Below are 24,905 nucleotides of genomic sequence, written 5' to 3' on the forward strand. Positions count from 1 at the left end.
CGCTAGAGATTACTTCATATGTGTCCACTTTGTAATACTGCTTCATTCATTTTATATGGGACTTCCAGATATAGCGGAGCATAGCGTTTCATGTCTAGCAGTCCCACAGAGAATGAATAGAGCAGTAGTGCGCATGCACGGTCATCACTCCATTCTGATGGCATTGAAAGTCATCACCTTTCCTATGGCGAGGTGATAACTTTAAAGGGTGCCACATGATTTTACTTTTAATTTTTGGCAGAAAATCGAAGATTTTGAGGATGGAATTATGAAAGTAGTAAACGGAGATGAAGAAGGAAACACCGAAGACTTAAAACTCTTCAAAAACTTAAGAAAACTTTTCGACTCTTGGCAAACGACAATTAAGGATGAATGTGAAGTGTGTAAGTATAAAGCTGATCTCCAGCTCTCTAGTAGAACAAGTGAAGTCATTTTTTTAAATTTTCTGTTACTCATGTAAAGCTGGTAAAAGGATGCAGTAACACAGAAGCTCAGAGCAAGGGTTAACTATTGTTTACTTATTCAGCAGTAATGAACTCCTCACAGGGAGATAACGGAGGGGGAAAACATGTTAAAAAGTGTAAAGGTACCGTCACACATAACTATTTCGTTAACGATATCGTTGCTTTTTGTGACGTAGCAACGATATCATTAACGAAATCGTTATGCGTGACAGCAACCAACGATCAGGTCCCTGCTGGGAGATCGTTGGTCGCTGCGAATGATCAGGACCTTTTTTTGGTCGCTGATCACCCGCTGTCATCACTGCATCGGCGTGTGTGACGCCGATGCAGCAATGTCTTCACTGGTAACCAGGGTAAATATCGGGTTACTAAGCGCAGGGCCGCGCTTAGTAACCCGATGTTTACCCTGGTTACCATTGTAAATGTAAAAAAAAACCCCACTACATACTTACATTCCGGTGTCTGTCACGTCCCTCGCCGTCAGCTTCCCGCACTGACTGTGAACGCCGGCCGTAAAGCAGAGCACAGCGGTGACGTCACCGCTGTGCTTTACGGCCGGCACTCACAGTCAGTGCGGGAAGCTGACGGCGAGGGACGTGACAGACACCGGAATGTAAGTATGTAGTGTTTTTTTTTTTTTACATTTACAATGGTAACCAGGGTAAACATCGGGTTACTAAGCGCGGCCCTGCTCTTAGTAACCCGATGTTTACACTGGTTACCCGGGGACTACGGCATCGTTGGTCGCTGGAGAGCTGTCTGTGTGACAGCTCTCCAGCGACCACACAACGACTTACCAACGATCATGGCCAGGTCGTATCGCTGGTCGTGATCGTTGGTAAATCGTTAAGTGTAACGGTACCTTAAGGCTATGGGCACACGTTGCAGATTTTGATGCGGATCCGCAACGTTTTTTGGACGCGCGGAATTGCATCAAATCCGCAGAGTAGTGCACAAGCAAACTTAGTTAATGGGAGATTGACAATTGGTGTGCACATGCTGCGGAAAAAAAACACGGATGTGCAGTGCTTTATTTTCCGCAGCATGTCAATTCTTTTTGCGGCTCTGCAGCGTTTCTGCACCCATTGACTTCCATTGATTCAGTCAAATCCGCAGCAAAACCACAGGTTTAAAAAGATCTGCGGTTTTGCACCAGAGTTGGGTGCGAGAAACGCTGCAGATCAGGAGGAGGAAGAGTGTGTGGGCGGAGACTGTGTGTGTGCGAAGAAGATGTGCGTGTCTGTGTGCGGGTGTTTGTGTGTGTCTGCGGGGGTCTGTGGGTCTGTGTGTAGGCAGGCATCGTCCGATGGGACTACTAGTCCCATACGGCTATGCCTGCTACAGTGACAGCATCCAATGAGCCATAGTAGTCCCATCATTGGCTACTGTGTTCAAGTGTAAAAAAAAAAACCACATACACACATACAGTACATACTCACCAACAGCTAATCCCCGATGCCCTTGATCACCTGTAAAAAATAAATAAATAAATAAAGTAAACCAGCAGTATACTCCCTGTTCTGATGTAATCCATTTAATAATGAGTGTCCCACGACGATCTCCCGTGGAGAGCTGTCAACCGCTCTCCAGGGGCTCCGGTGATACACTGACGGCAGGTATCATCCCGCATTGTATCACTCCGCCATCAGAGGTCGCTGTCACTTGCGCCACCACTGCATGGGAAAATTGTCACGTAGCAGTGCTGTAAAGTGAGAGCGTAAACCCTCAGTGATAACACTGCAGGAGCCATTGTCTCCTGTCAGTGTGTCACTGAAGACCTATAGAGCAGTCACATCTCCTGATGTGACAGCTCTATAGGGAAGATCGTCGTGGGACACTCGTTATTAAATGGACTATGTCGGACCAGGGAGTATTTGTGTTGGTTTATTATTTTTTACATTTTTTGTAGGAGATTGAGGGCGATGCAGGAATTAGGCGTACAATAAAGATGGCAAACTGTGTAGTGTTTTATTTCATTAAAATACTTTATTATGTCTGTGTGTTTATTAAATCCTTTCACAACTGTAGGATTAGTAATGGATAGGTATCTTATTGACGCCTCTCTATTACTAAGCCGGCTTGATAGCACCTTACAATTCAAAGGTGACATCAACCCCACAAATATTACCCCATATCCCTGCTACAGGGCAGTGGGAAGAGAGAGGCTAAGTGCCGGAATTTGCGCATCTTAGAGATGTGCCATTTCTGGGGCAGCTGTGAGCTGGTGTTGGAACTGGGGGAAATATCCATGGCCCCTTCCTAGGCTATGAATATCAGCCCGCATCTGTCAGCTGTCATTTTTTGGAGGGTCTCCCTATTTTAATAGCCAGTAAAGGCTAAATATACAGCTGCGGGCTGATATTCATAGCCTGGGAAGATGCATGGATATTAACCTTTTCCTAGGCTATAAACATCGGCCCCCAGTTGCTAGCTTTCCCTCTCTGGCGCAGAAAATTGCGAGGGAGCACACGCTATTTTTTTAAAACTTTTTTTTACATTAAACAGATATTGTTTTAAGGCCGGGGTCACACTAGTGAGAAACTCGCACGAGTCTTGCACCTCAATACCCGGCACTGCCGCTGCACTCGGGACGGGAGTGTGTGGATGCATGTATTTCTATGCAGCTCAACACTCCGGTCAAAGTGCCGGCGGCAGTGCCGGGTATTGAGGTGCGAGACTCATGCTAGTTTCTCGCAAGTGTGACCCCGGCATAACGCAGATTTTGTGTGTGTGTGTGTGTGTGTGTGTGTCTTTATTTAACTGTTTATGTACCATTTTATTATGTTTATTACTAAACATCGGGCTTGGTATTATCTATCTATCTATAGATATATCTATCCATCTATCTATAGTTAGGTATAGATAGATATATCTATAGATACACTGGGTTCCAAATTATTATGCAAATAATATTTCCTCATATTTTCTCTAAATTACCTATCTGAATTGCAGTCATTGTTATTTTCCAGTCATCTACTATTCTAGTATAATTGCAATGTTTTGGAACAAACTGCCTATGAAAACAGTATCTTTTTAAAAAAAAAATAAACACTCAAAATGCATGTTCCAAATTATTATGCACAGCAGAGTTTTCAACCTTTTTTTTTATTTTGAACAAAAAAATGGTCAATTGTGAAGTTATAAGCATTATCAGCTTATTACAAAATGAAATCAAACAGTTTTCAAGTGAAAACTTGATTCTAGGTGATGTTACATTTGCACATAGGACCCCTTGTTCGAAAGAAGCTTCTGAACTCTCTCGTCCATTGAATTTGTCACTTTTTGGATGGTTTCTGCTTCAATTGTTTTGCATGTGGAGAGAATCCCCTCCCAGAGCTGTTGCTTAGATGTGACCTGCCTCCCGCCATCATAGACACTCCTTTTGATGATGCTCCAGAGGTTCTCAATGGGGTTGAGGTCAGGGGAAGATGGTGGCCACACCATAAGTTTGTCCTCTTTTATGCCCATAGCAGCCAGAGATGCAGATGTGTTTTTTGCAGCATGAGACGGTGCATTATCATGCATGAAAATGATCTTGCTGCGATAAGCACGGTTCTTCCTCTTGAACCATCGCAGGAAGTGTTGTTTTAGAAACTCCACATAGATTATGAAGTTCATCTTTACCCCTTCAGGGATCATAAAGGGGTCTACAATCTCTCTCCCCATGATTCCAGCCCAAAACATTACTCCACCTCCTCCTTGTTGGCGCCTTAGCCGTGTTTTCATGGGGTGTCCATCAACCAGCCATCCTCCACTACATCCATCTGGACCATCGAGCGTTGCACGGCACTCATCGGTGAACAAAACAGTTTGGAAGTCAGTCTTCATGTATCGTTTGGCCCACTGGAGCCGTTTCTGCTTGTGTGCAGTGGATAGAGGTGGTGGACAGGATGGCTTACGCACGTGCAGCGCCCCAGAGTCCTGGTCGTTGCAGTACTGTGGCTCCGCCACTATGGGGAGCTATGGTACGTCTGATGGCACTAAGGGAGTTTCTCTGACCAGGTAACACCTCACGACACTTCACACTCCGGCCACCAGGGGGGGTGGTCCTATCTAGTAGGCCACTCCTCACACTATGGTAAAAACTGGGGGTTGGACAGGAAGACAGGGAGAAGTAGCTGGGAAGAGCTAGTGAGAGGACCTGTCAGGGATGGGATCCTGGCAGACTCCTCAGAGCAGAACAAACCAGTGAACAACGGGAATACAGTAAAGAGGAATTAGAACCAGAAGGAGTCGTGCTGTTAGACCGAGGCAACATCCTTCTGAGGCGCAAACAGTCGGTGGCCGGAACGCCGAGCAAGTAAGAGACTTTAAGTACTACTGCAAACCACGGCCGGACAGCCAATTATAGGTTGGCTGTCTCACTTAACACCTAAGCAGACAACGGAGGCAGCTGTGGGAGAGGGGCGACTCTAGGGTCCCGGAAGAACTCCAGGCCTACCCCATCATACGGGTGCGTCCTACCATATCATCTGGGGGACGGAGATAACGAACATCAGAGACAGACAGAAACAGTTGTGAGGACTATCCCGGGAGCTCAGCAGGGAAGAACTACAACACTCAGCGCTAGAAGGTAGACACTGATTCCCACCTGTAAAGAGAACTCCTGATGTGCCTTTGGACCAGCCGGTCTCTGACAACCCAGTTAACAGCGCTCTGGACTGAGGTCTCCAAAACCTTCAGTAAAGAGGTAAAGAGACTGCAACCTGGTGTCCTCATTATTTACCGCGACCTGCACCCCACAACTGCACCATTATCATCATTTATTGCACTGGACGTTCCCCCCACTGACAGACAGGGCCACGGACCGGGTCTAGCCACCGTGACAACCCCAGAGCAGAGACTCAGAGGCCCGGTACCGGGTACCCCTCGGCCCTGCGGCGGTGGGGGCGCTACAACTTGGCGTCACGAACAGGATCTACTTAAGCCTGAAAAGTCAGGTCATGTGTGCCTTGGAACTGTGATTTGTTGTGCTTGGACTGTGTATTGCCATTTACCGCCAAAATTCGCCATTGCCGCGCACGGAGGGAGGAGCCTTAGCTACGTGGGCGGAATCAGCCAAAAGAAGCGTGGAACGGAAAGCGCGGTAAGGCGCCAATCCCGGAAGAGGAACTCCGACCTCCAGCAGGTTAGTGGGAGGAAGGGACAGCCATGTCTGAGTCGGGAGGAGAGGAGGTGGCGGTCGCAGCCGCAGACGCAGGGGCAGCTCCGGTCCCCGCAGCGGACGAAGCCGCGGCCCTAATACCACCACCGGTAGCCGCAGAACCCGCTGTTCCCCCCAGCCAGCCGGACGCTGCCGCTAACACAAAAGCCATAATGCCCTTCTCTATGCTGTACCTGCCCGGAGCGGCCTGGCTTCCGCGATACTCTGGGGAGTCGCATACATTCACTGACTTTAAGGAAGGGCTCTGCAGCCTGCTCGAGTTCTATCCCCTGACAGAGCCTCAGAAGGTTCATATGATAACCGGCCAACTCTTTGGGGCGGCTCTGAGAGAATTGAAGTCCTGGCCCGCCGAGGATAAGGGAACTGCGCAACAGATTTTTGCAAAGCTTAAGGCCACCTTCGATACTCGCACTGCTACAGAAATTAAACTGACTTTCTATGGATGCAAACAGAGACCGCAGGATAGCTTACGGGACTATGCCCTTAATCTCCAGGAGGCGATGCGGGCCATTAAGCAGAGTGACCCCGGCAGCATGCAGGATGAGGATAAACTTCTGAAGGAACGGTTCATTGAGGGGCTCCTGTGCAGTCACCAGCGGGGCCAATTGCACTTCCTGGCCATGCAAAATCCAGACTTGACTTTTGCGCAATTTAAAGATAAAGCTATCCAGGCATTGCAGGAGCGCCAGCCCAGCCGCACAATACCACCCAGGCGCCCCGCTCTCACATACCACCAGGAGGTGGCATCGGACACCCCAGTTGCCGCGGAGGCCGACGCCCAGAGCTTCGAGGACGACTCCCCTGCAGGACTCCGTCTCCAGATGCAAGAGCTAACCAAGAGCGTTGCTGCCCTGGCCCGGACGGTGCAGTCCCTACAGGAGGCCCCCAAAGAGAAGATCCAGTTGGCTTCCAGCCCGGAGGATGTCCCTTGGATGCGACAGAGGAGGACTCCGCCGACCAGGAGCCGGCCCGACGATCGCTTCCACCAGGATGGACGACCCATCTGCCGCCGCTGTCACCAGGTGGGCCACCTTGCAAGGTACTGTCCTTTAAACGAGCAACCCCTGGGGCAAAGGGCCAACCCCCAGGAGTAGGACGATCCGGCCCGCAGCATTGGAGAACCAAGTACATTGGAGGACGGCCAGTTCTCCCTGTAGTGGTTGATGGGATCCCCTTGAACGCTTTGCTGGACACTGGTTCTCAGGTGACGACTATACCTTACGTGCTTTACAAACGGTATTGGGAGGACACTGATATTACCCGTGGCCCTGACGATGATTTCACCATAATTGCCAGTAATGGTCAGCCGTTGCCACAAGTGGGGTATAAGGAGGTCACCATCAAGGTGGGACGGGTGGAATTGAAAGCCCAAGGGATTGTGATTGTTGATATTGATCGTCGAGAATGTAATCCCATGATGACTCTTGGTACTAATGTTATAGAAAATTGTCTTGCAGAAGTTATTGTTTTGTTGCAACAGGTGGCAGAAACCGCTGGCCACAGTGAGCAACGTGCCCTGCAGAAGGAAATCAGAGCTCTGATGCAGAGACAGCAGGTAGAGCTGACTGGTGGTGAGATTGGTCGTGTCACTGTGAGTGATTCAAACCCCATCGCGATACCCCCCAGGAGTGAGATGTTAATATGGTGTTGGGCAGCCATAGGCCTCAGGGGTAAGGACTACCAGGCCTTGGTAGAACCCGTATATTCAGACAATAGGCCTACTGTTCTGACAGCCTGGGGGGTGGTTGACGTCCGCCAGGGGAGAGTGCCCGTACGTGTCCTCAATTGTGGAGAGGAAGAGGTTCACCTCACCAAGTATACCACACTCGCCAAACTGTTCACTGTCAATAATAATGTGATACAGACACCTGAACCCTTGGTCCCGTCAAACGTGGCGGAGAACAAAGGTTCTGAGGAGCCCTCGAAAGACTGGTGTCGGGAATTGCATGTGGGCACTGACTCTACCCCATCCCATCAAAAACAGGGGGCTTACAGGGTGGTACATGAGTACGAGCAGGTATTCAGCAAACACCCCTTAGATTTTGGGCAGGTGAAAGGGATCCAACATCACATCCCCACGGGAGATCACCGACCCATAAAAGAGAGATATCGCCCTGTACCCCCAGCTCATTACCAGTGTGCCAAGGACATGTTGCGGGAAATGAAAGAGGCTGGGGTGGTGAGAGACAGCTGTAGCCCCTGGGCAGCTCCGTTAGTCCTTGTTAAAAAGAAAGATGGTACAATGAGGATGTGTGTTGATTACAGGCAATTGAATCGCATTACACATAAGGACGCATACCCACTGCCCAGGATAGAGGAGTCTCTGGCTGCCTTAAAATCTGCTAACTACTTCTCTACCTTAGATCTCACCAGTGGGTACTGGCAGGTTCCTGTAGCGGAGGCGGACAAAGAGAAGACAGCCTTCACGACGCCAATGGGTCTCTGCGAGTTCAACTACATGCCCTTCGGATTGTGCAATGCTCCCGGGACGTTCCAGAGGATGATGGAGTGCTGCTTGGGGCACATGAACTTTGAAACCGTGCTGCTGTATTTGGATGATGTCATTGTCTTCTCTAAGACCTACAAAGATCATCTGAAGCACCTGGCCGAGGTGTTTGAAGCCCTATCCAACTTTGGCTTAAAGGTGAAACCGTCCAAGTGTCATCTGCTGAAACCTAAAGTGCAGTACCTGGGCCATGTGGTGAGCGCTGAAGGAGTGGCCCCAGACCCCGACAAGGTCACGGTGATCAAGGACTGGCCAAAGCCTAGTGACCTCCACGAAGTCCGGCAGTTCCTCGGGCTGGTAGGCTATTACCGGAGGTTCATTAAGGACTTCACCAAGAAGGCCGCACCCTTGCAAAACCTGTTGGTGGGCCAACCAAAGAAGACCAAGGGGAGGAACACCCCCTTTGACTGGAACGAAGAGCTGGAGGAATCCTTCACCTGTTTGAAGTCGGCGCTGACGGGAGAAGAGGTACTGGCTTACCCCGAATACGACCAACCGTTTGTGCTGTACACAGATGCCAGCAATGTGGGATTAGGAGCCGTGCTGTCCCAGGTCCAGAAAGGCAAAGAGAGGGTGATCGCTTACGCCAGCCGGAAACTTCGTCCCACGGAAAGGAACCCTGACAACTACAGTTCCTTTAAGCTGGAATTCCTTGCCATTGTCTGGGCAGTGACAGAGAGGTTCAAACATTACCTGGCCTCTGCGAAATTCACCGTCTTCACGGACAACAATCCACTAACGCATCTGGATACTGCCAAACTAGGGGCCTTGGAGCAGCGGTGGATGGCCCGGCTATCCAACTACAATTTCACCATCAAGTACCGGGCAGGACACAAGAATGCCAATGCCGATGCCTTGTCCCGAATGCCCAATTTGCCAGAAGCGGAAGAAGACCCGGAGGCACTTGAAGAGGTGGAGCTGCCTGCATTCCATCGCCCCAAAGCCACCCAAAACTCTCATCAGGTGAAGAATAGGCACAAGAACCAAGCGGATGCCACGCTGAATCCCCTGCCCCATCACGGATGGGCAGAAACTCAGGATAGTGACCCCGCGGTCCGTCAGGTGAAGGAGCTCTTGACGCAGGCAGGGTTGCACCCTGGCCCAGATGACCCACAAGAAACCCAGCAGCTGTGGAAGGGGAGAAGCAAACTGTTTATCCATGATGGCAAGCTGTGCAGGACGAGCATTGACCCACGTACTCATGAATTGGTGTGGCAGATAGTGGTGCCCAGGCAAGATGCGCCCATGGTTCTGGGAGCCTACCATGATGGAGCCGGACACTTCGGATGGAGGAAGCTAGAGAAGCTGCTCCGAGGGAGGTTCTATTGGATTGGCATGAAGAGAACCATTGAGAAGTGGTGTCGGGAGTGTGGTCCATGTAGTCTGCGCAGGAAGGACCATGACAGTCAACGGGCTCCCCTGCGGCCTATCATCACCAAAAGGCCGCTCGAACTGGTCGCGCTGGATCATGTGAAGCTGACACCTAGCCGGTCGGGCTATATCTACGCCCTTACCATCGTGGACCACTACTCCAGGTTTTTGGTGGTTGGGCCTGTCAAGGATCTAACGGCCAGGACTGCCGCCAGGGCCTTCCAGCAGCACTTTTGTAGGCCCCATGGCTACCCAGAGAAGGTACTGACCGATCAGGGACCTGCATTCGAAGCGGAAGTGTTCCAAGAATTCTGCCAACTGTACGGGTGTAAGAAGATCAGAACCACACCGTACCATCCTCAAACCAACGGGATGTGCGAGAAGATGAACCAAGTGGTAATTGATTTATTGAAGACCTTACCCGTGGAGGAACGGAACCTGTGGCCGACAAAGTTGCCTGACTTGGTGGATATGTACAATCACATCCCAGTAAGTTCCACCAACTGTACTCCAGCGTACCTGATGCGAGGAAGATCTAGTCGGTTACCCGTTGATCTGGACATGGGGGTCCTAGTACCCGAAGATACCTCGCCGGATGCAGATTGGGATGCAGAAAGGCAGCGAAGGTACCGCGAAGTACAGGAGTGTGTAGAGAGAAGTCTCGCCCAGGCTAGGCAGAAGCAAGAAAGGGACTACAACCAACACGCTCCTGCGATTCCCCTGTCACCTGGTGAGCAAGTACTTAAACGAAAGAGGAGATTACACAAGCTCGATGACCAATGGGAAGCGGAACCGTATACCATCCTGCCATCCGACTTCGACAACACAAAGGTCTGTCTCATCAGCAAGGACAGAGGGGAGACCTCGACAGCGGTATCCAGGGATCACCTTAAGGTCTGCCCCGATAAGTTGAAAGAGAGGGGCACGGCCCCAGAAATCTCCCCGCCGGTGGAAAAGGAGAAGATGTTCCATACCGTCCTTGGTGACTTTCCCCAATCCTGGACTCAGATAAACCAAGCCCTCGTGGTGCCTGTTCTAATGTTTCAACAGCCGGACCCACCAGAACCAATGGTGGTACTAGATCATCTGGCCCCGCTACCTCAACAAGCTTTACCTGATGAAACCATGCCAACCGTTGAACCGGCAAATCCTCCCTCTGCTATCAGTGAATCTGCTGTACCCACTGTTGATAGCAGCAGCTCTGAGAGCCCTGACCTGCCAGTGCTACCCAGACTCACTAGAAGTGTAGCTAGAAGACAGTGCACTACACCAGCGGTAGCAAGCATAGCGGGCCCTGTTAGGCCAATAGCAACCCCTGCGCTGCGGAGGTCCACACGCAGCACTCAAAATCAGACTCCCCTCCGCTACAAAACTTGGAGGTTTTAATAAGGGCTGCTATTTAATTGAAAATGTTTGTATGCATATCTTTTTGTTACAGGTTTTTAAATGGACAATAGAGTAATGGACAGTGAATTGCTCAAAAACTTTCAAAAAGGGGGACCCCTTTGTTTACCCGGGGTCCCCGCTGTTTCAACCACTGAACTGAGAGTCATAAACTGTGCATGACCTAACTTTCGCAACGTTCAAGAGTTCTCACCTCCCCTAAAGGGAAGCACTGTTATGTTTAATTGTTTATGCTATTTCAAAATGTTGTGTGTTTCCTGTTGACATGTATTGTTGTTCTTGTTTTCCCAGTCCCGGAGTACTGGATTTAACCGGGGGGGAGTGCAGCGCCCCAGAGTCCTGGTCGTTGCAGTACTGTGGCTCCGCCACTATGGGGAGCTATGGTACGTCTGATGGCACTAAGGGAGTTTCTCTGACCAGGTAACACCTCACGACACTTCACACTCCGGCCACCAGGGGGGGTGGTCCTATCTAGTAGGCCACTCCTCACACTATGGTAAAAACTGGGGGTTGGACTGGAAGACAGGGAGAAGTAGCTGGGAAGAGCTAGTGAGAGGACCTGTCAGGGATGGGATCCTGGCAGACTCCTCAGAGCAGAACAAACCAGTGAACAACGGGAATACAGTAAAGAGGAATTAGAACCAGAAGGAGTCGTGCTGTTAGACCGAGGCAACATCCTTCTGAGGCGCAAACAGTCGGTGGCCGGAACGCCGAGCAAGTAAGAGACTTTAAGTACTACTGCAAACCACGGCCGGACAGCCAATTATAGGTTGGCTGTCTCACTTAACACCTAAGCAGACAACGGAGGCAGCTGTGGGAGAGTGGCGACTCTAGGGTCCCGGAAGAACTCCAGGCCTACCCCGTCATACGGGTGCGTCCTACCATATCATCTGGGGGACGGAGAAAACGAACATCAGAGACAGACAGAAACAGTTGTGAGGACTATCCCGGGAGCTCAGCAGGGAAGAACTACAACACTCAGCGCTAGAAGGTAGACACTGATTCCCACCTGTAAAGAGAACTCCTGATGTGCCTTTGGACCGGCCGGTCTCTGACAACCCAGTTAACAGCGCTCTGGACTGAGGTCTCCAAAACCTTCAGTAAAGAGGTAAAGAGAATGCAACCTGGTGTCCTCATTATTTACCGCGACCTGCACCCCACAACTGCACCATTATCATCATTTATTGCACTGGACGTTCCCCCCACTGACAGACAGGGCCACGGACCGGGTCTAGCCACCGTGACAACCCCAGAGCAGAGACTCAGAGGCCCGGTACCGGGTACCCCTCGGCCCTGCGGCGGTGGGGGCGCTACACACAGCTGCAAACCTCTGAAGGACCCTGCATCTTGTTGTTCTGGGGACGTTGGAGGCACCAGCAGCTTCAAAAACTTGTCTGCTGCTATGACAAGGCATTTTTGCAGCTGCTCTTTTAACCTTACGCAATTGCCTGTTGGAAAGAGTCCTCAATTTTTCCTTATCAGCACGCACACGTGTGTGCTGGGAATCAGCTACATACTTCTTGATTGTGCGATGATCACGATGAAGTGTCTTGGCAATGTTGATTGTAGTCATGCCTTGACCTAAATACTCCACAATTTGTTGCTTCTCAGCAGCCGACACATCCTTTTTCTTTCCCATTTTGGCCAAAAATGTAGGCTGCTTAATAATGTGGAACAGCCTTCTTAAGTAGTCTTGCCTTTATTTGGACACACCGGCCAAACTAATGTGCACAGGTATCTGCAATTGCTTTCAGTGATATAAAGAGCCCTGACACACATCACCATCAATGAGTTTAAATGACAAACAAAAAAATTCTAACCTTATCACTCCTAAACTCTTTGTGCAGAATCATTTGGAACACAGTGTAGATGGATAAATATATTTATAGATAGATGGATAGATATAACACTTACATAGCGCTGACTAATCGATTTGCAGTCCCATTCCATCAACCTCGACAGTGGGAGTACTGTTTTTAACAGGACGGCATTGATGGTTCTTCTATTGATTGGCTGGGCGTGATGACAATGGCATCGTGCCAGGCCAGATAATCAAAAGAAGAGATAGGATTCACTTAGCCACCACGCTGCCTACATTCTAAAACAGTAATCATAAAACACAATTCATATGAAAATGCCAAGAGCATATTTATATCAAGCTCTCCCACAATATCAGCAAGATATAAGTACAGTGGAGTACTCCAAATATACAATCAAACACTTAGAAAAAACGGAGTAGCAACAAGTCACACTTAATAAATAAAAATTAAATTAATTAAACACAATTAAAGATTAAACAAAATGGACAAAGATACAGTACATACAGTATAAACTGATGGGAAATGAAAGTAGGCAGGGGATGTGGATCGCCCACCAGGGTACTCGGTACCGGGTCCGCTGTCTCACTTAAAGGGGATGTCAAGGTGGCTGTGACCCGGTTCGTGGCCCTGGGCGCGCATGTAAAAGGGGAAAAGTCTTTTAAGGGAAAAATAAAGTCTATGTTCATGACGCCACCTGTGGTTTTCGGTCAGGGTGACCGACACTGCCCCCAGTAGGGCAGTGGGGTACTCGGTACCGGATCCTTCGGTTCTCGAGGGGGATGTCACGGTGGCTGACCCGGTCTGTGGCCCTAGGGACGTCCGTGTAAATGGGGGAAAGGTCTTTAAAGGGAAAGTGTTCATGACGCCACCTGTGGTATTTGGTCAGGGTGACCGATGCTGCTTTAAGGGGTCCACTGGGGTGATGTTATGGCAGCTAGATGGAATACCTTCCCACAGGTGAAGTGTAACCCCAGGGCTTCCCAGAGTGTAGATGGTGGATGGTGAGAGGCACAGTGAAGAACGAGGACACAAGGTTGCAGTCTCTTTACCTTTTTACTGAAGGCTTCAGCATCCACAGTCCAGAGCACCAGATCACAGGGTAGGCAGAGTCCGGCCAGTTTGGAGGCAAATCCAGAGTCCCCTTATCCAGGTGGAAATCAGTAGCCTTCCTTTGCGCTTAAGTGTTGTAGTCCCTTACTGCTAAGCTTCTCATAAGGTCCTCACAACTGTTGAAGATGTTACAGATGTTATGTCTCTCTCTGTCCCCCAGATGGATAGGACAAACCCGTATGACTGGTGGCTTGAGGCTATTTGTAGGGACTCTAGCATGCCCCGGCCTCTGAGGGGTGCCACCGTGCCTCCTGGGTGTAGGTGCGGACAGGTAACATGAAATTAGCTGTCCTGCCGGTCTCTGGAGCAAGGCATAAAGGACTGTTGCTCCCTCGGTGTTCGGTGCTACCGGATTTCTGCGCCTCAGAAGAAGGCAGGCTGCTCCTGGCTGATCTTCCTCTGATATCCTCTCCTTTGCTTTGCTTTCCTTCACACTCTCTGCAATATGTTCTGCTTTCTATCCGTCTGTTTCCTAGGAGTTGCGGCAATTCAGGCCACAGGGCTCCTCTGCCTCCTTTCCCTCTGTCTTCCTGACAGGAACTCAACTCTGAACTCCCTTTTCCTCCAGATCAGGATGTTTTTATAGGGGAGTTCACCTAAAAACAGGCTTAGAGCTCCCCCTTCTGGTCTGGAGTGTGAACATGTTGCATGCATTGTGTTACCTGATAAAGAGATCTCCTTCACTGCCTCCAAACGTAACATCACTCACCCCTAGAGGACAATGATATTACTGCAATGACCAGGACCCTGGGGTGCTGCACTGTGGCAGCTAGATAGTGTAACTTCCCACAGGTGAAGTAGGTTCCCAGGGCCCCTGGTGTATGGCAATGAAGGTGTAAGCCGGTAAATAACAGAGGACACAGGTTTGCAGTCTTTACCTGGTTTACTGATGGCAGTAGTCCTCAGTCCAGAGTTCCAAGTGCAGGGGAGCTGTGGTCCGACTGGCTTGGAGGCAGTAGGGGACCTCCCAGGTGAGGTCCATAAGCCTTTCCTACTTGTGCTACGTTAGTTGGCAGGGTCCCTGCCACTTGAAGCTTGGTTGCAAAGTCCCCTCTCTCCTGTCCTGAGACAGATGTCTGTCCGATAGACAGTTTGAGCCTGTTTACAGGATCTCTTTCTTGACCCAGGCTCTCAAGTTACTGCTTCATCCCAGACTTGGTGCAGGCAATTGACTTACAGTCCTATGCCCTCCGGTTCTGATGCGCATCCTAGATGACAACACATCCTCGGGCTCCCGGTACCTGGTTTCTGCGCTCTGGCTCTGAGGGTGTCCTGCCGCTGTTCCCCTGCTGAGCCCCTTTCTCCTCTGTGCTTCTTCCCTCTAAGGTCCTTCACTATTCAACTCTTTCAAAATGCTCAGTCTTCCCAGGGGTTGCAGCTCCTTCTTGGCTACTCATCCATGGAGAAAAAAAAAACATTTCTCCACCTTCTCCGTTCTGACCCATAGGCCGGGGTCGCACTTGCAACTGCAATGCAAGAAACTCGCGCGAGTCTCTCTCCTCAATACCCGGCACTGCCGCCGGCACTCGGGACCGGAGCCTGTAGCTGCATAGAAATACATGCAGCCGCACACTCCGGTCCCGAGTCATTTTACACCCAGGAGCTCTGCTAATGCAGCTGTGCTCCTGACTGTAAAACTTGGTGAATGAATGGAATGCAGGGGAATGTACTGTAGTTACCTCGAGTCGTGGTGATGCACCCTCTGCTGGATGAACTCATATGAACTCGAGCATGGGAAAATATTCTGAAAAGTTCCCACGCTCGAGTTCATGAGTTCATCCAGCAGAGGGCGCATCACCGCGACTCGAGGTAACTACAGTACATTCCCCTGCATTCCATTCATTCCCCAAGTTTTACAGTCAGGAGCACAGCTGCATTAGCAGAGCTCCTGGGTGTAAAATGACTTAACCCCTTCAGATGGATTTACAGCATTGGACAAGACTGTAACGACGAAAGGTATGGAATATTGTTGTTTGTTTTTTTAACTTTATTTCAGGTGACAAGGCTCTTCAGGTGTATTAAGAGTATAATAAAATATTAAAACACCAAGTGTCTTTATTTCATTAAAATACTTTTTAATAATGTGTGTGTGTTTTATTAACCATTTCGTACTATTGGATTAATAATGGATAGGTGTCCTAATTGACGCCTCTCCATTATTAACCTAGCTTAATGTCACCTTACAATAGCAAGGTAACATTAACCCTTCATTACCCCATATCCCACCACTACACGGGAGTGGGAAGAGAGTGGCCAAGTGCTAGAATAGGGGCATCTTACAGATGTGCCTCTTCTGGGGTGGCTGGGGGCAGATGTTTCTAGCCAGGGGGCCAATAACCATGGACCCTCTCTAGGCTATTAATATCTGCCCTCAGTCACTGGCTTTACCACTCTGGCGGAGAAAATTGCGCGGGAGCCCACGCCAATTTTTTCCAGGATTTAACCCTTTAATTTAATAGCTAGAGCCCCCAAATTTGACACAAAGACACTTCTTACATTAGTAAAGAGGAATATGTAATAAAAAAGGGATATGAGATGGTTTACTGTATGTAAACCATGTCTCATATCCTGTCGCGTTTGTGAAGGAGATAGGAAAAGCCGGCAATTGAATTACCGGCTTTTATGCTATCTAGCGCTGAATTAAATATAAATATATATATATGTGTGTCTCACTGACATATATATATATACTGTATATATGTTTTTAAGAATATTTGAGCCGATGGATCCATGATATGTCCATTTTGCAAGCCTGCGAGAAAAAAATTGCTGTACGGAAGCCATACGGATGACACACGGATAAATTTGTGCGTAAAAATCGCATCCTCGCATTGAATACTGAACAGTGTTTTGGGACAATTACTGCGTATTACGGCCGCAAAAAAAAAGGACCGTATTTACTTACGCCTAGTGTGACGCCGGCCTAATGAATCGAGATGCGTAAATCAATTTGTAATTAGCATAGCGACATTTATTGTGAATTTCATGAAAAGGTCGGATTAGGTCAGAACTTGAATTTTGGTGGCAGGCGAGCCTCCATTTTGGCTGTCTTTTGAGGTTTAGGAAGGGGGTTATAAAAAATATAAAAAGACATATGAGGGCTTGTGTTTAGTGGACAAGTTGTACTTTTCAATGACATCATTCATTTTACCACATAGTGTGCGGGAAAACGGGAAAAAAATTCCAAGTGCGGTGAAATTGTGAAAAAAAACCCCCACAATTCTGACAATTGTGTTTTGTGGTAAAAAGGACCCGGCAATATGATTGTTTTCATCAATACGATTACGACGATAAAAAAAATGTGCAGATTATTCAATATTTTACTGGTAAAAATCAGAAATTTTTGAATGTGTCGTCATTTTCCGAGACCCCTAATGTTTACATTTCACTTTCAGTGGAGCTGCGTGAGGGCTTATTTTTTGTGGGGCAAGACATCGTTTTTTATTTATATTATTTTGGAATAGATATGACATTTTGATCGCTTGTTTCAGCATTTTTGTGGTGTTGAAGTCCCAAAACCTGAAATTTGGGGATTTTTTAATTTTTTTCTCTTTATGGTGTTTACCGATAGGGTTAATTAATTTTATATTTTGATAGATCAGACTTTTACAGACACGGAGATATCACATATATGTATTGTTTATTTTCTCTATTTTTAATACGGGAAAAAGAAAGTGACTTAAACTTTTTTTTTGTACAAAACATTTTTTTACTGTATTTATTAGTCCCCTTAGGGGACTTGAGCCTTACGTCGCCAGATTGCTTGTACTATATACAGTAATATCACAGTATTGCTGCATATAGTAAAAATCACTGTCTCCATTGAAGCCCGGCCACAGGCTGAGTTTCAAGGGAGAGACATATTGACAAGCACGGAGGTCTTCAACAGACCCCTTGCTGTCAAAGCAACCCATCGGTGGCCCTCGATCACATCATGGGCACGCCCCGATGCCGGTGTGCTGTTAATGCGTTTGCCAGATATTGATAGCAGCATTTAACTGGTCAACAATCCATGGCTGCACTCCGCGCCATCACCCTTGGCCGTTAGTTGCAGATCCTGTGTAACACACAGATAGTGATGAGCGAGCATTCTCGCCACTAGAGCAATATTGGGGTGCTTGGGTACACTTCGAGTAACTCGGGTGCTCAAGCGCCGGGGATTGCCTGCCATACAAACTAATGCCATAGCCAACATGATTTGGCAGACAAGACCCACATGTGTATTGGCTGTCTAACTGCCGCAAAACATACGGAATGGGGACTTGAACATGGCGGTTGAGCCCCTGCGACACTTCCTGAAGTACTGAAGTATCCTGCAAAAGCTGAATTAAGTGGAATACGCTCTGCAGAACTCTGGTGTCCTAGTTAGGTTATTCTGCAGGTAGTCAATATATAAAATACAGATCCCGAATTAGACCAGGCAAAAACAGATAGTCGCTATGTCTGTAGTGACCACATACTGTTAATAACTCATACTTATTCAGTAAGTTATATAGCTGCCATTTATTTATTTTACTCCATTAATGATGGCATCATATTCTACAGCACTTTACAGACATCATCGCTGTCCCCATTGGGACTCACAATCTACATCCCCTGTCTGTATGTCTATGGATGGAGGGAATAAACTGGAGAACCCAGAGGAAACCCACGTAAACACGGGGAGAACATACAAACTCCTTATGGAGCGCCCCCACTGCCGCAGGGCCGAGAAGTACCCGGTACCGGGCCTCTGAGTCTCTGCTCTGGGGTTGTCACGGTGGCTAGACCCGGTCCGTGACCCTGCTGAGGGGCGTCCAGTGAAAGGTGGTGGTAAATGGTGGTGATGTTGCGGTGCCGCGTAGGTCGTAGTAAATAACGAGGACACCAGGTTGCAGTTTCTTTACCTCTTTACTGAAGGTTTTAGAATCCTCAGTCCAGAGCGCTGTCAACAGGGCTGTCTGAGACCGGCCGGTCCAAAGGCACATCAGGAGTTCTCTTTACAGGTGGGAATCAGTGTCTACCTTCTAGCGCTGTGTGTTGTAGTCCTTCCCTGCTGAGCTCCCGGGATAGTCCTCACAACTGATTCTGTTTGTCTCTGATGTTCGATCTCTCCGTCCCCCAGATGATATGGTAGGACGCACCCGTATGACGGGGTAGGCCTGGAGTTCTTCCGGGACCCTAGAGTCGCCCCTCTCCCACAGCTGCCTCCGGTGTCTGCTTAGGTGATTTGTGTGGGACAGCCAACTTAGAATTGGCTGTCCGGCCGTGGTTTGCAGTAGTACTTAGAGTCTCTTACTTTCTCGGCGTTCCGGCCACCGACTGTTTGCGCCTCAGAAGGATGTTGCCTCGGTCTAACAGCACGACTCCTTCTGGTCCTAATTCCTCTTTACTGTATTCCCGTTGTTCACTGGTTAGTTCTGCTCTTAGGAGTCTGCCAGGATCCCATCCCTGACAGGTCCTCTCACTAGCTCTTCCCAGTTACTTCTCCCTGTCTTCCTGTCCAACCCCCAGTTTTACCAATGTGTGAGGAGTGGCCTACTAGATAGAACCACCCCCCCTGGTGGCCGGAGTGTGAAGTGTAGTGTGAGTGTTACCTGGTCAGAGAAACTCCTTTAGTGCAATCAGACGTAACATCACTCCCCTTAGTGGCAGAGCGACATTACTGCAATGACCAGGACTCTGGGGCGCTGCACTTACAGATGTTGACCTTGTTGGAATTTTAACCCAGGACCCCAATGCTGCAAGGTCACCATGCTGCCCACATACAGTCTTCCTTCTCTCTTTTTTTTCCCCTTGTCTATTTTAGCATGATTTAAAAAAATCTACAATATTTATTTTTCAATCCTTCCCAAAAAAAGAGTACAACTAAATGAATTAGTGTTATGTACGGTGTGATTAAAATATACGGCTTGTACCACAAAAACTCCTTTCTATGGCTACCTCCACTACCGCTCCATTCAGATTCCTTTTTCACTGTGTTCGGGCAGGAAGGAGATATGTACATAGTGATTGGGATCAAAATGGTGGGATCACTAGTGAACATTTATCACATATACAATTATCAAATATACAATTTGTTTGCCTAGTGTAAAAGTTGCTTTCTCCTGAATTTATCATTTTTTTCCTTTTGTTTTTACACTTCTCCATTCCTGATCTATAGCACCCTTTTCCCGATATATAAATCTAGTCTTGTTAGCCAACTGGGTGTGGTCTTCAATAAAAGAGTAGATAACCACACCTAATTGCATAAATAGACCAGGTTTACATAAAAGGAAGAAGGGATCATATCTCAGGAACCGAGAGGCGCAGGAACAAAAGAAAAACAATGCTGGATTCAGTAGAACAGCGGCATTTACATCGGGTAAAAAAAAAAATACATATTTATGGCAAGTGACAGATCAGATTAAAGCAATAATAATTTGTGTAGCTAAACTAAAGTTATGCGCTAAGTTCTCACCTCTTAATATTTCAGAATAAATATACTTATTGCTTCAGTATAACACGGAGTCTTCACATTGCAGTTGTCAATGAGATGAGACAAGAAAGGGACGTGTACGAGAATCAGTATCGAGGCCGCGAGCTCATCGGATTCATCAACTACAATAAATTTGAGGACATTATGAGGAAACATATAGTGATGTTTGAGGAGCCGGCTCTAAATCTGCTGCACAACGTCACTGGTAAGATGATTCTGTCATGGAAATTACACCTGAGAATATTACACTTATGAACTAAAGAAGGAATTTGGCAAAAGCTCTGGATGCAAAATGTCCTCCTATCCTTTTGTGTATATAGCTCCTTTGCACAATTAACAGTAGATGTGATGAGGATGACGCGAACATGAGGACAGTGATTCTTCTTATGTTGGAGGTCTTCAATAGCATTAATCGAAATCTCCAACACGGCCCCCAACAATAACGGGTCTTCAATATTATTTGTATTGTCACATGGGCCAAAGGATACTTTTTGGACCCCTAAGCTCCATGTCCAAGGAACGACTGTGCAGCAACCTAGGTATGCGGCTGCTGCAGTGATGTCGCCTTTCTTTCGAGGAGGGTGATGTCACACTTGAAGGCAAGGGGGATCATCTCTATCAGGTAAGGCACACACATTCAACACATCTGAATCTAGGCCAGGAGAGAGAGCTCTGAACCCGGACTCAGGGGAGCGTCCCTTAGACTTTATGTGTCCTCCTAGAGGAGGAGCCAGCCAGTTGAGGAGAGGAGAGAGAAAGGACATCTGGAACAGACGTGGGGTCCGAGCTGCCACGAAGGAGCTGCTACCCCTGGAAAGAGAAGCAGAAGGAGTGGAATGATAGTGGGGCTTAGAGCGAAGGGCTCAGGAGGGGAACAGCGGAAGGACACCCTGAGAGCCAGAGCGCAGAAGCTGGGTACCGGGAGCCCGAGGACGTGTTGTTCTCTAGGACGCACGTCAGAACCGGAGGGCATAGGACTTTATGTGAATTACCTGCAACAAGTCTGAGGTGAAACAGTAAACGTGAGAGCCAGGTCATCTGAGAGATCCTGTAAACAGGCTCAAACTGCCTATCGTACAGACAGCTGTCTTAGGACAGGAGAGAGAGGACCCTGCCAGTAAGCATTAAGCAGCAGGGACCTCGCCATCTAGCGCAAGTAGGAAAGGCTGATGGACCTCACCTGGAAGTGGGATCCCTTATTGCCTACTGCTACCATCAGTAAACCAGGTAAAAGACTGCAGACCTGTGTCCTCTCTTATTCATTGGCTACACCATCATTGCCACACACTTGGGAAGCCCTGGGGACATACTTCACCTGTGAGAAGTTACACCATCTAGCTGTTATACCATCACCCCAGAGGACCCCTTTAAAGCAGCGTCCGTCACCCTGACCGAATACCACAGGTGGCGTCACGAACAATAGACTTTATTTCCCTTTTAAAGACCCTTCCTGTTGGAATAAGTTTAAATGCAACAACTCCATTCCTGTTGTAGTCTGCATTGAATGTCTATGAGTGTTCATTTGTCAGCTATGCTGTGATTGTTAAAGTTTGTATAAAAAAAAAAAAAAAAAGGTCAGAGGACACTCACTGATTGCATCAGTCTGCTGCTGTTTCCTTCACAGAGAGACATGTGTTACATGGACTAGATTATATCGGTAGTTACTGTCAAAGCTTTCTTATTTTGTTCCAGTTCAAGCTGCATATATTAAACACAGTTTGCCTTACGTTGGATTCTGCTGCTTATATGAAGTAACACGCGCTGCTGTGGTAATACTCCGGCTAACAGGTTATGGGCCCAGCCACCGGAAAGTAAATGGTAAAAAGCCCAGTCACCGGAATAAGCAGCGAGCCAAGCGCAGACAGCACAGAGGAACCCCCGGAATACAAGGACACCGGAACGCAAAGGTACCGCAGTGTACAGAGCACCGGACAGCGCAGCTTAAAGGGCCAGTAACAAACAAAAAAAAAAGAGGTACAAGAGACAAGAATGTCTACAGAAAGGAATGCAGTGAAGTACACAGTGCCAAGTCTCACAAATCACAATTACAGCTCCTGGAAATTCAAGGTAAAGATGTTACTTATAAGAGAGGGTACATGGAAATGTATTGAACAGCCTGTGCCTGACCCAGTACCGGGTGATTGGCTAGAGACTGATCAGAAAGCACAAAGCACTATTTCCCTCAGCATAGATGATAACCAGATTGTACATGTATGCAAATGTGATACTGCAAAGAAAATGTGGGAAGAATTACAGAAAGTGCATGAAAGGTCAAATCTCAGCAATAAGCTATATCTTATGAGAAAGCTGTATCAGTCTAAATTAAGTGATGGCCAGCATATGCAGGACTATATCAGAAACACCCTAGAGATTGTGGAGCGCCTAAGGGGTATTGGTGAAGAAATTAAAGATTTTCATGTTGCTGCATTACTATTAAGTGGTCTTCCAGAAAGTTATGACACGCTTGTGACTGCATTAGATGCCAGACCAGATGATGAACTCACACTAGAATATGTGAAAGGGAAACTTGCAGATGAATACAAGAGAAAGTCAGAGACTATTAGCAATAATATATGCAAAGCAGAAACAGCATTAAAGACACAGTACTTTTCTAAAGCTCAGAGTCATTTAAAGGAAACTCGTGAATGTTTTGTCTGTAAAAAGCCTGGTCACCTTAAAGCAGACTGCAGAGTGTGGAAAGCAAGAATGAATCAGTTTAAAAAGCAGGACAGTCATCAAAAGGTTAAAACAGCTGTAAAGAAGGAAGATGCATGTATTGCGACTGCATTTGGGGTCAGCACAAGCCCATATGCAAACCATGTTTGGTGTATTGACTCTGGAGCGACTGCTCACATGACACGTGATAAGGATTTCTTCATTAATCTAGATGAAAGCAAGTCTGAAAAGGTAATTTTAGCTAATGGTCACTATATGACATCAGAAGGAATAGGAGATGGTTATTTCCATTGTCAAGTTCAATCCTCAGCACAAGTCAGAAAAATCCCAGTTAAAGACGTGCTGTATGTTCCCAAACTTGAAAGTAACCTTTTATCTGTAAAGAAGCTTGCACAACAAGGAAATATAGTTACATTTAAGGATGACAGATGCATCATTTCAAAGAAGGGTCATACCCTTGCCGAAGGAAAAATCAAAGATGAACTTTATCAGCTGAAATGCAATGAAACTGTTTACAGTGCTAGACAAGATTTTCATAAGGACTGTATTCATGTGTGGCACAGACGCCTAGGCCACAGAGATCCAGAAGCAGTAAAGAAACTAGCTCAACTTGCAAATGGTATTGCAATCAACCAGTGTAATCAAACAATGAAGTGCACAAGTTGCCTAAAAGGGAAAATGTCCAGAAAATCGTTTCCTAAAGTAAGCACTACTAAATCTGCACAGATACTGGATTTGATACATACAGATGTGTGTGGTCCAATGAGTGTTCTTACTCCCAGCAAGAAGAGATATTTTCTCACATTCATTGATGATTATTCCAGATATACTGTTACTTACCTACTTCAAAGTAAAGATGAAGTTCCACAGAAACTTGAAGAATATCTTGCTGCAGTTCTTAACAAATTTGGAAGAATACCAAAGGTACTGCGAGCAGATAATGGAACTGAATATACAAGTGGTAAAGTGCAAACCATCCTGAAAAAGAATGGAATCGTGTTCCAGACAACCGTTCCATACAACCCAGAGCAGAATGGCACAGCAGAGAGAAAGAACCGAACTCTTTGTGAAAGTGGAAGAAGTATGCTATTTGATGGAAACCTACCTACAACATATTGGGGAGAAGCCATCATGACTGCTACCTATCTTCAAAATCGACTGCCAAGTAAAGCTACAAGTAAAACTCCATATGAGCTATGGAACTGTGAGAAGCCCAACCTGAAGCATCTCAGGATATTCGGAAGCAAAACTTTTGTGCATGTTCCCAAAGAAAAACGTTCTAAGTGGGAATCTCATGCAAAGGAAGGAGTTCTTGTGGGGTACAGTGAAACTCAGAAAGGATACAGAATCCTGCATCCACAGACCAACACAGTAACAATCAGCAGAGATGTAGTGATTGATGAAAACTCAGTATCGCTCAAATTTCATGAGGTTACGCAAATAATTCAACCTAAGGAACAAGAATTTCAGTCAGTGATTCCAGACATTGAAGAGAATCTCAAAGAAAATACTGAAGTCTGGATATGCTCTGAAAGTACTGAAAAAGAAACAGAAGAACCAAGCCAACCTCAGGAGATCAGAAGATCAGAAAGATCAAATAAAGGAATTCCAGCTAAACGCCTTTCTTATATGGTCAGATCAATTCCAGAAGAAGAGCCAAGTTTGAAGAATTCAGAACTGCAATGGGACTAACAGGATAAGCAGTTGTTGAGTGGGGGTGTTGGAATAAGTTTAAATGCAACAACTCCATTCCTGTTGTAGTCTGCATTGAATGTCTATGAGTGTTCATTTGTCAGCTATGCTGTGATTGTTAAAGTTTGTATAAAAAAAAAAAAAAAAGGGTCACAGGACACTCACTGATTGCATCAGTCTGCTGCTGTTTCCTTCACAGAGAGACATGTGTTACATGGACTAGATTATATCGGTAGTTACT

At 47.2% G+C, this 24,905-nt stretch overlaps 1 protein-coding gene across 2 annotated transcripts in view; it reads left to right on the forward strand.

Annotated features, from left to right (window-relative positions):
• Window positions 1–24,905, forward strand: part of LOC143815039 (interferon-induced GTP-binding protein Mx-like) — a 72,648-nt gene that overhangs the window by 36,541 nt on the left and 11,202 nt on the right. For both annotated transcript variants that reach the window (XM_077293846.1, XM_077293845.1), the window contains 2 exons: window positions 242–383; window positions 20,343–20,501. In XM_077293846.1, coding sequence (XP_077149961.1) covers window positions 242–383; window positions 20,343–20,501 — 301 coding nt within the window. The remainder of the gene's footprint in view (window positions 1–241; window positions 384–20,342; window positions 20,502–24,905) is intronic.

Source organism: Ranitomeya variabilis, chromosome 3 (assembly GCF_051348905.1).
Source record: "Ranitomeya variabilis isolate aRanVar5 chromosome 3, aRanVar5.hap1, whole genome shotgun sequence".
In the NCBI taxonomy this organism is placed as follows: domain Eukaryota; kingdom Metazoa; phylum Chordata; class Amphibia; order Anura; family Dendrobatidae; genus Ranitomeya; species Ranitomeya variabilis.